The sequence below is a fragment of the Olea europaea genome, unplaced genomic scaffold (genome assembly GCF_002742605.1).
Source record: "Olea europaea var. sylvestris unplaced genomic scaffold, O_europaea_v1 scaffold1545, whole genome shotgun sequence".
NCBI lineage: Eukaryota > Viridiplantae > Streptophyta > Magnoliopsida > Lamiales > Oleaceae > Olea > Olea europaea.
The window spans coordinates 61,731-75,413 of NW_019233045.1; the positions used below are offsets into that span (position 1 = coordinate 61,731).

At 32.8% G+C, this 13,683-nt stretch overlaps 1 protein-coding gene across 1 annotated transcript; it reads left to right on the top strand.

The window, feature by feature from the left end:
- The first annotated feature begins 11,131 nt into the window (after positions 1–11,131).
- LOC111376667 (8-hydroxygeraniol dehydrogenase-like) lies at positions 11,132–12,534 on the top strand. The gene has a single exon (XM_022999639.1). It carries the CDS (start codon positions 11,270–11,272, stop codon positions 12,362–12,364), a length of 1,095 nt encoding a protein of 364 aa, XP_022855407.1. The 5' UTR covers positions 11,132–11,269; the 3' UTR covers positions 12,365–12,534.
- The last annotated feature ends 1,149 nt before the right edge of the window (positions 12,535–13,683 follow it).

A 13,683-nucleotide genomic window follows, 5' to 3' on the forward strand; every position in this document is an offset into this window, starting at 1 on the left:
CTCACAAAAATATATTAAGAATAAGTTACAACAAATAATTCAGTCTATTTAAAACTTGAATGAACGTACACATTTTTTTGGAATTGGTTAAGTATTAAACCATAGTATAGTGACTTTCGTGTCAAGTTCGGTCAAATTTTTGGACTTGATCTGATAGTCAAATTATGGAAATAATTAAAATAACTTCTTCTACTCGTCGAGTAAATCGGTGTGGTATATTTGGAATCTCAAAACCAATTCCGAATGAATGAGAAATTATGGTCCAAAGTTGGTGTAAAAAGAGGAAAAAGTAGCCAAGATTTTTCCCAATTACGCTGATAGCACTCGAGAGGTAAGCGAACTATAACATTGTCGCTTGAGTGACTGTCGAGCGATGCTCCAATGATAGGCTAACGATAGAATAGGTTGCAACCCTTCATGGAGTCTAGTGAATTTTGGGGCATTTCTTCTCACTTACACCCACTCCTTTTATATAAATAAGACCATTGGAACGTCCATTAAAACTCCCTAATGATATGCAATCATAGTATAACATAAGATTCATATATCCTTAGCCAAAATTCTACATAAGAATATATCTTCATGTCATGCAAGAAAAGAGCACAAAAGCCATATTTTTGTTCGTTGTTCATGTGTTTTGGAATGCTACAAACGCAGGAAGGTAGTCGTTATATGTTGGCAGTTGATTGACATCAAAATCAACTTAAAGGCAAAGAATTCAACTATTACCTCAACTTTGTATTCATTTCTTTGGTGTTACTTTGTCCATTTTTATTTGCGTTTTCATATCATTTCTGTGGTGTTTATTCTTCAATTTTTTGCTATTACTCTGTCCAATTTTGGAAAGGTTGGTAAGTTTGATTTTAAAGTCATCACTCAAATCCATTTTACAAACAACAATCTTAAGTTGATTTTGCGTTTGAGTGATAACTTTATATTTGATTTCTATTCGGTTAAACTGATATTATTTCGATTTAACTTCTTGTACTCATCCTCGAATCTTGTATCTTTTGTTTTGTGTAAACAGAAATGAGTACGATTAACAATAACGATACTTTCTCGAATATAGGAACTTCGAAAGGAGTTGTTCCAAACTTGTTTCCTGTTGTGATGATTCCTCTAGTTGTGGTTGCCCTTCCTATTGCTCACACAAACTCCGTTCCACATGGAGAGAAATTTAGTGGGTTGATTTCAAGAAATGGCAACAGAAAATATTATTCTATCACACAATTTCGAACTTGGCAAAGTTCTTGAATAAAGACGCTCCACCCATACACGAAGGGAAAAAGAATAGGGCATCATTAATAGAATTGGATGCTTTTAAATATTCAAACTTTTCGTGCAAGAATTACATACTAAATGGGTTGAACAACACAATGCACAATGTGTATACTTCCAAGAAGTCTGCAAAGAAACTATAGGAATCCCTAGAGAAGGAATGCAAGACAGAAGACATCGAAAATAAGTTCATCGTGAACAAATTCTTGGACTATAAAATGGTATATTCAAATGAGGTTATTAGTCAAGTACAAAAATTGCAGGTAATTTTCCATGACATTCATGTTGAGAATATGTCTCTAAGTGAATCATTATTTCAAATGGTTGCAATTATTGAGAAACTTTCACCTATGTTGAAGGACTTCAAGAATTATCTCAAGTATAAGCACAAAGAGATGAATATTGAAGAACTTATCGTCCGGTTGAAAATTAAAATAGATAACTGAAATTCGAACTAATGTGTTGCGAGTCATATACCACAAGTTAAGGCTAATGTTGTGTAATCAAATAACAAGAACAAGAAGAGAGAGCATTTCGTCAAGTCCTCCAAGAAAATGTAAAGAAGTTCAAGGCAATATCTAAAATTGTAGAAAGGTTGGACATTGCTCTATTGATTGTCGTAGACCTAAGCAAATATCACTGAATTTGTGCTATATCTAATGGTATATCAGATATAAACTTGTCAGCCATTATTTCAAAATGCAACAATGTTGGAAATCCTATGGAATGGCGGATGGATACAGGTACTACACTTCATGTTTCTGCCGGCAAAAGGATGTTTTCATCCTACACTCTAACCGATGGTAAGATGTTGTTCATGGAAAACTCTTCAAGTTCAAAGTTTGAAGGACAAGGCAAAGTAATTTTGAAGACGATATCATGCAAGAAACTTAGCCTTAACAACGTCCTTCATATGTCGGATATTCGCAAGAACTTAGTGTCAGGTTTTTTTTTTAAGCAAGAATGGCTTTTCTTTGTATCCGATAAGTTTATATACTTACTAAGAACGATATGTATGTAGGCAAAGGTTATGTAAAAGATGATTATTCAGAGGTGACACCCATTTTAAGGGAAAAATGAATTTTAGAATAGTAGATTGATGGAAAATGTGTGGATGAAAAGTTTTTATTTACGTGTAATATTATTTTAATGAAAAATGTGTGGTTGAAAAGAAGAGAGAGAAAATTGCATTTTGAAAAAAATGAAAATCAAATGGGGCCTCAATATGAATGTTCTTACCTTATATTCTTAGTCGTCTAATTTATGGCATCATAGATTAGGACATGGACACTTTAATTCTATACGCAAGTTAATAAATTTAAGTTTACTATGTATGCATTTTAGTGCAAATGGAAAATGCAAAATTTGTGTAGAGACTAAAAGCGTTGTTTCATTCGATTAAACAAAGCACAACACATTTTGAACTTATTCACACAGATATATGTGATTTAAAGTTTGTCCAAACAAAATGTGGTAAAACGAATTTCATCACATTCATAGATGATTGTACAAGATAGTGTTAAGTATAGTTGTTGAAAAGCAAAGATGAAGCTTTGAAAGTGTTTAAGCACTAAAAAATTGAAGTTGAAAATTAACTTGGAAAAAGAATAAAGACTATTCATAGTGATCGATGTGGAGAATATGTTGCACCATTTGAAGAATTTTATTCAGAATCTAGAATCATTCATCAAACAATGACACCATACTCACGTCAAACTAACTGTGTTACTGAACATAAAAATCAAACACTTAAGAAAATGATGAATGCAATGTTGATTAGTTCAGGCATACCACAAAACTTGTAGGGAAGTTATGCTTGCTGTAAATCATATCCTTAATAAAATACCACATAAAAGTAAATGTTGAAACACCTTATGAGTTATTGAAAGGTCGAAAACCTTCGTACAAATATCTTAAGGTGTGGGGAGGTTTAGTGAAGGTACAAATACCTAAACTTAAATAAGTAAAGATAGAACCGAAGACAATAGATTGCGTCTTTATTAAATATACAAACAATAGTAATGCATATTGATTTCCGATTCATAAATAAAAAATATTTGATGCACATGTAGGTACTATCATTGAATTAAGAAATATTATTTTCTTTGAAGACACCTTCCATGTAAAGAAAAAGATGTAAGCTCAACTGAACAAACGAACCTAGAGATGATAATCATCAAGTAGATGAAGAACCAAAGAGCAGTAAAGGCAAAGGATTCATAAGAACTTTGGTCCAGATTTCCTGACGTACCTACTAGGAAATGATCCAAGGCAATTTAATGACGAAATGGTCATTCCCAAAACTTGATATATATATATATATATGGATTAAAACAAGTATTGAAGCAATGACATGAAAAATTTGACAAAACAATGTTGTCAAATGACTTCAAAATTAATGAATGTGACAAATGTGTCCACATAAAAAAATACACCTAACGATTATGTGATCGTATGTCTATATTTTGATGATATGCTAATCATGGGAAATAACTCGAACATTATTACTACAACTAAGAAAATGTTGATAACATATTTTAACTTGAAAGATATTGGAGTAACTGATGTGATATTAGGGATTGAAATTTCTAAAACACTTGATGGTTTATCATTGTCTCAATCACATTATATTGAGTCTATACTTAAAAAGTTTAAGGCGTACGACAATAAACCAGTTAAGACACCAGTAAACTTGAGTTTACACTTAACAAAATATACTGGTGATCCTGTATATGAATTGGAATATTCACGTGTTATATGCAGCTTGATGTACATTACCAATTGCACGCGTCTCGATATAGCAAGTACGGTCAACAAGTTGAACAGATTTAAATACTTAAGATACACAATTGATTATGAATTACATTACTCAAGATATCCTATGATGTTAGAAGGATTATCGATGTGAATTGGATATCTGACACAAATGATTTAAAGTCTACAAATGGTTATGTGTTTACCATTGGAGCGGAACTGTGTTTTGGAAATCATCTAAGCAAACTTGTATAGTTCGATCCACGATGGAATATGAGTTTATTGCCTACGATAAAATCGGAAAAGAAGTAGAATGACTTTGTAATTTTTTCGAGGATATTCCATGTTGTGAAAATTTGATACCTATGATTAATATACATTATAATAATCAATCGACAATTTTGATGGCACAAAATAGCATTTACAATGGTAAATCTCGACATTGTAACACCCCCAAAATTAAATACCTAATTTTTGAGATATTATCGTTTAACATTTTCTTAAAATCATAAATGCAGAAGCGATTAATTTTTCTTCAACATAATAACCATCAATGGCTTCATTTATAAAAAAGTGTGTGTGTGTGTGTGTGTGTGTGTATACACATAATAAAATACACGACGATTAAATTAAAACTTAAGTTTATTTCAAAACGAAATCAAATCGAAACTATATTGGTATCAAGCCGGTGACACCACACGCTGTCATCTCGAATCACACTGCCATCATCATCTGAAAATTGGGAGGGATAATGTGGGATGAGCTAATGCTCAGTGAGAAAACCCCATACACATGATATATGCTGATGATATGCATAGCATTAGTTTAAAATGAAGGGCATTTTTTCAATATGTGTCCTCATTTTCTCATTTCTTTAAAACCATTAACGTCATGAACTCACTTGATGTATCACCTAGAGCCAATTAGAATGTTGTGGGCCATGTTATTTGAAACCCGATCAAATTCTACCTGTAGTACCGGAAAGCAGTTAGCATTAGCATTTAACATTCATCATTGAACATTGATCGCGGGTGCGCCGGTCACTCACGCCCCATTTCCCACTCACACCTTCATGACATAGACATACATCTCATAAAAAAAATATTTGAAATACATATTTTTAAACATTCATTGAGTCAGGACATTTGAAAACATTTTATTCGTTGAAACTTCATGTATATTTATGAATACGTTAACGTACATGAGTATGCATGAAACATTCATGACATAAAATGTAATAATTAAACATCATATTCACATAATAGCAAATTTACGTAACACATTCACACATTTAATAATATCACGTGTCATGAAGAAATGGGAGGTTTACTTACCATAAGCCCTTAACAATTTAATTTTTCAAATGACAAGTGGAGATGTCCCAAGCCGCCTACGAATTCAATGTGCCAAGAGTCCTAAGTCATAACCATTAATTTAAAACTTCCACACACTAATTATTTATTTTAATTTAAACCACTTTAATATAACTAGACCTAGCTATTGCACTTAATAAATTCATATCTATAAGGCTGTTCTTATTTTAAACACATATAATACTAAGAGAAATTAATATGAAATGGCAAAACACATATATTGCCTTAATGGTATAAAACTTGTATTAATGCACAAACAAAAAAATGGGGAAGCCAGACCACAGAATTTGGAATTACACTAACATTTGGCACCATTTTTCTTTTGAAGTTATAAACAATTAAAGTATATCAACCCATGGTCATGTTTGTTTAGCTAAATTATTTTGAAATAATGGACAATGCATAAACTCAAATGAATGGATGGCATGTTTGGTAAATTTTATAAAAGTTTACTAGTAATTATTAAAAACCAATAATGTTGACAAGCCCGCGCATGAGCCAAGAGATTCTATTTGACATATTTTAACACAACCATATCTATTCTATCATTAAATCTTGGCAAATGAAATATAAGGATTTCTACATTGACAAGTATATTTTAAAATGACCTTATCCAAAGAAAAAGTTTATTTTAAAATGAAGTTGGTATAAATCAAAGTGTGATAACAATACATCGACTACTAATTTTTAACATGTATAGCGTTATAACCATTGTTATCTAGATTACAATTAAAGAAAAGGTAAAGGGATGAAAGCATAAAAATATATAGACACACATGCATACAGACATTTTATATACACGTGTGAGTGAAATCTGTAACATACCACTATACGATCAACAAAAGATGTCAAGATCTCATTATGTCATTAAACATAAATAGAATCACAAGATGATATTAAAAAAAGAGTAATCACCCTAGTACCTTGGGCACAAGAGTCTGATGACTTTATAAGCGAAAACAGAATAGAGGAGAAGCATTCCTTTGATATTGAATGCTATTTTCCTTGGGGCATAAAGAATGATTCTTTTTCTTTTATAAGCAAGAAGATAAGTAATTAGGTAAAAATGTTGGATTTTAAGTTTATAATAGATAATTAGCATAAATTGTGCTAATTAATTAATTAGCAAATTCATTAAGTTGATTCGTGGGTTGGTTCCATTCCTTCTATACTGTCCAAATATAAGTCCAATCAAAATAGCTAGAATGAATTTTAAATTTAAGAAAAGATATAAATGTTGCTAAGATCAAGCCTATATGTTCAAGTTATTTATCTGCGATCTATAACATTATAAGCCTATTATGAAACAAATATCATTCAATACATAGTTATGTTTACTTGAATTATAAGAATATTATAATTAATTTTAATTGACAAGTTAATTGTCTAAGATATTTAAGGTGCATTCCATTGCAAAATATAAGGTTAGTCGCAACTACGACAAAGTTAATGATTTAATAGTCAATGTAAAGTAAATTTAACTAATTAAGATATGGATGATAAATACAAGAAAAATGCAACGTTGCAGACATATTCATAGAAGACAAATTACCAATAAACTATTGATATCGAATGATATAATCTCAATTAACTATGTTAAATCAAAGGAAAACATAGCGGATCATTTGACGAAAGGACTACCAAGAGATCAAGTACACCATCTTTCAAGGGGAATGTGCCTAAATCCTATTGAACAAAATCACCATAACGATAACCCAACCTTGTAGATTGGAGATCTTAGGATCTTGGTTCAATGGAACAACTAAGTTATGAAAGATTCGAGGTAAAAGCAGTTAGTCCCATTCCTATAGACTTAATGCTATAATAAAAAATGTGCAAGGATAAGTATATACTTTTAATGATTCTTATATCTTGGAAATAACCAAGAGATGTATGATACGATACTATAAGAGGTCACCTATGTACGTGTGAAGTGGGGCTGCTTTTATGAAAATTTGAGGCTTAAATTTTTTTAGAACACTTATGAAATCAAGAGTTATTCAGGGACAAAATGAACACAATCATGAGTACCAAAGTGGTTAGATGGGTTAATTTACACAAACAGTTGAATAGTTCAAAACATCTCTTTCACCAATTAGCTTAGTAAATTCAATTGTATTCGACTAAGGAAGGTTAAAAGCCACAAGCCACCTATTCTGATACTATAGCTTGTCGTATGTACTCCTTTTTTAGGGTGTGTATATCATTTGTATAGTGGATTACATACTGTGAAATTTCCATTCATGTGGAGGATTGTTGAAATTTGTTAAGTATAAAATCATGGTATAGGGCCTTTCGCGTCAACTTGTTCAAATAATTGGACTTGATCCGATAGTCAAATTATGAAAATAAACAGACTAGCTTATTTTACTCGTCGAGTATATCAATATCGTATATTTGGAATCTCAAAAGCAATTCCTAATGAATAAGAAACTAAAATCCAAAATTGTTATAAAAGAGGAAAAATTAGCTAAGATTTTCCCCAACTCCATCGCTTACCTAGCATTCGAGCCGTGAATGAGAGGTAAGACTGTCACTCGAGCGAACAACAAGTATCTGCTTAAAATAACACCACTGGTGCTCGAGTGACGCTATGCCACCCGTCGTGGAGATTGGTGAGTTTTGGGGCATACTCTTCACTCACAACCTCTCCTCGTCTATAAATAATACCCATGGGGCATCCATTAAAATCAACTTAAAACAAAAAGCTCAACTTTTGCCTCGACTTTGCAATCATTTCCTTGGTGTTATTTTGTCCATTATCATTGGCGTTTTAATATCGTTTCTGTGGTGTTTATTCTTCAATTTCTTGTTGTTACTCTATCAAATTTTGATAAAGTTGGTAAGTTTGATTTTAAAGTTATTGTTCAAATCCATTTTACAAACAACACATTTCAATATGAATATTTTTAAATGAGCCACCATCTAACCAGAACATGTTAAGGAATAAATATATAAAAAATTAAATTGCTTATCACAATAAATTGTTAGAGTATCTTCAAGAGACTCTCTTTTTAAAGAACGTATTATATTATTTGGAGTGCATCCATAAATTTTGAAAATTAAAATTTTAAAATACTTCAATAAACTCTTTATATTTAACACTCAATTTTATCACTCTCAAAAAATATTTATTATATTTCTTTATCTTTTATTTTAACTAGTTTTTCTTTAAATTATTTTAATATTTTTATATATTGAAAATTGAAACACTTTGAATGCATTTTATTATGGAGAGTGTATTTGACTCTCCTTTAAAATATATTCAAAAGACTCTCTATTTATAAAGAGTATCTTATGCATAATAGAGAGCATATTTATATTTAGAAGGTAATTTTTTTATACACTCCAACAAACTCTCTATTTTGATTCTTTATTTTGTTTTTCCAATGAACATTTAATAATTTCTCCACATATTTTATTTAAATATAATTTTTTTATTTATTAATATCCAATCAATTCAAATGTAATTTGAAAATTTTAAATTGTAGAGTATTGAAATTTGTAGTGTATTAAATGCAAACATTGTACATTAAGAATAAAGAGTGGGATTGACTCTCTAAATTCGAAGAGTCAAACATACTCTCTACTTTAAAAAATTAAAATAGAGAGTTTCTTGGAGCTCATTTTTAGCATTAACTCTTTAAAATAGAGAGTATTTTGTATTTAAAGAATCTTTTGGAGATACTCTTAGAGAGTCAAATCTAACCTCTAAATTAAAATGTCAATTTAAAGAGTTTTTTGAAGCATAATTTTAAATATTGACTATTTAAAATAGAGAGCATCTCATATTTAAAAAGCGAAAGCATTCCTCTTACTCATAAAATTTACACACTTATTTGACAAATAATCGTGACCTTTAATTTAAGTCAATTCAACGCTCAATATCTTATGGATCTCAAGTGGTCATAACAAACTCTCTCGTGATCTTAATGAACTTTATATTGATCATTGAACTGACTTAAATTAAAGGACACAACTATTTATCAAATAAGTACGACAAAATTATGAGTAGGAAGAACGTAATTTAGTACCGATTTAGACGGACCAATGTCTCAATAGCTATTGTTCACGAAATATTTTCTTTCGTTTTGTACTCGCAAGTGTATGGTTCGCAACAAGTAATAAAGTGAAAATTGAGTTCGAATGTCGTCCCACAGAGATTGATTTAGTTCAATGTCATTTATCCAAGCCTTGAGACCGAAGCTAAATTATCCCAATTGAATTTGTGATCTAATTATGCTCTAACCAAACTAATTATGCAAACAATGAACAAAATGCAAATTGATATTTAAATGAACTAAATGCTATTTAATGTTGAGAACGCACGTACTAGGATCATGAATCTCCAAATAATGTTCGATTTAACCCTAATTTCATATGTTGACAACACGATGAAATTTTCAAGGATCAATACTCCTAGTTCTATCCAATACTCTCTCTCGAGCAGTATTGAACCTATTCTTATACTCCATTAGCCTATATCTCTATGACATAAATACATAAGAATGCATATAGTTTTGTGAGTACTTAAAGATTCACACAAGGCATAGTTGTATATCTCGTCGGACCCTACAATGATTTATACCGTGTTGAACCTATTTCTCTTCTCTCGAATGCAAGAAACAACGAGTCACCAAACTCAAACAATTACGGGCCCTTAATTGCGAAAGAAATGAATTTCATAGAAATCATTCAAAATAAGCAAATGTGTTTTAATGTCAAAAATATGAAACAAAGAATTAAAAACCACATTACAAGGTTCATCAATCTCCTAGTACATATAAGTCTAGCTAACATGGATTAAATAACAGAAAACATGATAATTGGAATAATTGACATCACCGGTTCAATAAATCAATGCAATTTTGTTGTTCTCCGTGAAATCCTTCGTTGTCATGGCTTCAAAATTGCTCCAAGATGTGTGTTTTTCTCTTCTCAATGCATTCTCCCCTAAATTTGATGGCTTGAGGGTTTTTATATCACTTCCCGTTTTGGTTTTTGCAAGAATTCTAACGAGACTAGGAAACTGCACAATCGTCCCCAGAAAACAACTATGCGATTGCATAGCTTAAAGCTATGCGACCACATAGTGAAAATGACTTCAGCCTTTGAATCCCCTACCATGGTGTATGCGACCGCATGAAGTTCTCTACTATGCGACCGCATAGTAGAGTAATCTTCCAACTTAGGCCATTTTAGTCCCCCGAAACTTGTTATCTTCCATTTTGGCCTCATTTTTTGGTTCTTCTCATTCCATCAACCAATATTAGCCCCCAATTGGTACTTAGCTCAATTAATTCCTCAATTCTTCTTTCGGGTCATTTTTTGGTATTTGTACCTTGGTCCCTGAACTTTCATTTTCCTTCAATTTGGTCCCTTTTCGCGTCTTTTCTTTTGAATTCCGCAACATCCATCAATATAACCTACAAAAAAAAATTCGTAGACTTAAGCCACATTCCAACTATAATTAACACAATTTAATCATGTTTTGTGACTTGAATAATGAAGTTTGTAAAATCACATTTATCAGCTATCTTTTACCATTTGGATTTGAATTCTTCTACCTGACAACAGATGTAAGAAAATCATTGAGTGTGTAAAATTACAGTTATCAGCTGTCCTTTACCATTTGGATTTGAATTCTTCTACCAGACAGGTGTAAGAAAACCACGCAACACGTAGCATACACCGCCTTATAGCCTTAACATATCGACAACTCATCATCCCGATGAACCATCCATCCTATTACTTTGTTATATATACCACCGGTGTTGCTGATTAAGTAGAAACCATTCCAGTCATCCACTTTATTTCGCAGTTTGTGTATGATTTTGTCTCTGTTGAGCTGACCTCACCTCAAAATGGAAAAATCACCAGAAATGGAGCACCCAGTAAAGGCCTTTGGATTGGCTGCTAAAGACCCTAGTGGGATTCTTTCTCCTTTCAAGTTCTCAAGAAGGGCTACAGGCGAGCATGATGTGCAGTTTAAAATCTTGTATTGTGGGATTTGCCATTCGGATCTTCACGTTATCAAGAATGATTGGGGTATCACACAGTACCCGGTCGTGCCCGGGCACGAGATTAACGGGGTGGTAACCGAGGTTGGGGAAAAGGTGAACAAGTTCAAAGTTGGGGACAAAGTCGCCGTCGGATGTTTGGTCGGGTCGTGTCGGGAATGTGATCTTTGTAACAAGGATCTTGAAAATTACTGCAGTAAACAGATACTCACTTTCGGTTCCAAGGACGTCGACGGCACCACCACATATGGCGGTTACTCTGGCATCATGGTGGCTAATGAGCACTTTGTTCTTCGCTGGCCAGAGAAATTTCCAATGGACGCTGGTGCTCCTCTCTTATGCGCCGGGATTACAACTTACAGCCCGTTCAGGCACTATGGACTCGACAAGCCAGGATTGCATATCGGCGTTGTGGGGCTAGGCGGGCTCGGCCATATTGCCCTTAAGTTCGCCAAGGCGTTTGGCTCTAAAGTTACAGTTATCAGTTCATCCCCTAATAAGAAGGAGGATGCAATTGAGAATCTAGGTGCGGATGCATTTTTGGTTAGCCGTAATCAGGAGGAAATGCAGTCTGCATTGGGCACATTGGACGGGATAATTAACACCGTTTCAGCATCTAGCTCCCTCGCGGACTTGTTAAGTTTGTTGAAGATTGATGGTAAACTGATACTGCTTGGTGTGCCGGAAAAGCCGCTAGAGCTGCCGGTTTTCCCCTTACTCGTACAGGGGCGGAAGGTGGTGGCCGGCAGTGCGATTGGAGGACTGAAAGAGACACAGGAGATGCTTGATTTTGCAGCAAAACACAATATATTGCCAAACGTGGAGATCATTACAGCGGATTATGTTAACACTGCAATGGAGCGTCTGAAGAAAGCTGATGTCAAATATCGATTTGTTATCGATGTTGGGAAAACACTGAAACCCGAATTATTGTGCTGAGCGTAAGCGCCATGTTTTCTTGAACCTGTCCTTTTCAGTGAACTTGGAACTCGTGCGTGGTTGAATAAGGATGCTTGTTTTTGTATTATCTGTTGTGTTTCAGTTGCAATATGTACTTATGTAAGATTAAGGAAAATAAATAAATGGTTTTATGAGATGTTTCGTTCCTATTATCTAGTGACTCGGTAAAAATAAGGGCTCATTTGATCATCGTTTTGAAAAGTTTAAAACTACTACTAAAATTAAAAAGTTGTTTCTGAACGAAAGTTTTTTGTCTAGCTAGAAAAGTTAACGTGAAATGATTTCATGAAGTTTCTTTTCTATAAGAATAAGAATAAATTGTAAAATAATGTGGAAAAAAGAAACAACGTCTTACTATTGTGTACCCTATTTCGAGCTTGAACCTTAGTGCAACAACTCAACTTGGAAAATAAGTGTATTTGAAATCTTGTTCTTATCCAAATACTTCTATACGAGTATACATTACACAAGAATATCTAGTCTCATCTTTGTTGTCCAGAATTCCCACACTCGTAAGAGTGACAAATTTGTTATCTCATCTTTGTTGTCCACAGAGCCCTCGTTCATCATAGCTGCAAATTCGTCGTAATTAAATCTCTCATCCTGTGCAGTAAAAGAGGAATTAATTCCCCTAATGTGCAAACTGTTATAAAAATAAAATCACTTCGAGTTAATTATTCTTTGAATGACTTACTTGATCAGCACCTACATCATTAATAACCTCGTTGACAATAGCTTCTTCTCCCATTACATATTGGTGCATAGCTTTTCTTAGCTCATCTCTGGTAATAAATCTGTTGGATCCAAAACAAATATTTAATATCATGGAAATTACACAAATACTTATTGTAATGAATTCAATGTAGTCTATACTCTGTAGTTCCATTCTTGTCGACGTCAGCCTGGAAGTAGAAATAATATCATTCAATATCTCGTAGTACTATATTGTCGAATACTACCTATCACACTCTTAACTCCAGTTTTTCATTGAAAAGGGTAGGGATACGAGACAATAGTAATTTCGGGTTTGTATTTCTGCCCCGGTGAGCTTAGAGGCTAGCTTAGACAACCACCCAATTTTGAGTTCGTTAAACTACGTCAAGTTTATCAGAGCATCTCCAATACTTTCTATTTTTAAAGAGTATATTTTATCATTTGGAAAGAATTTATGAATTTAGCGAGTTAAAATTTTGAAGTAACTACATTGAAAATTGAAACACATTGAATGCTCTATAAATTAAAATATTAATTTAAAAAGTCTATTGAAACAAATTTTAAGGATTGATTATTTAAAATAG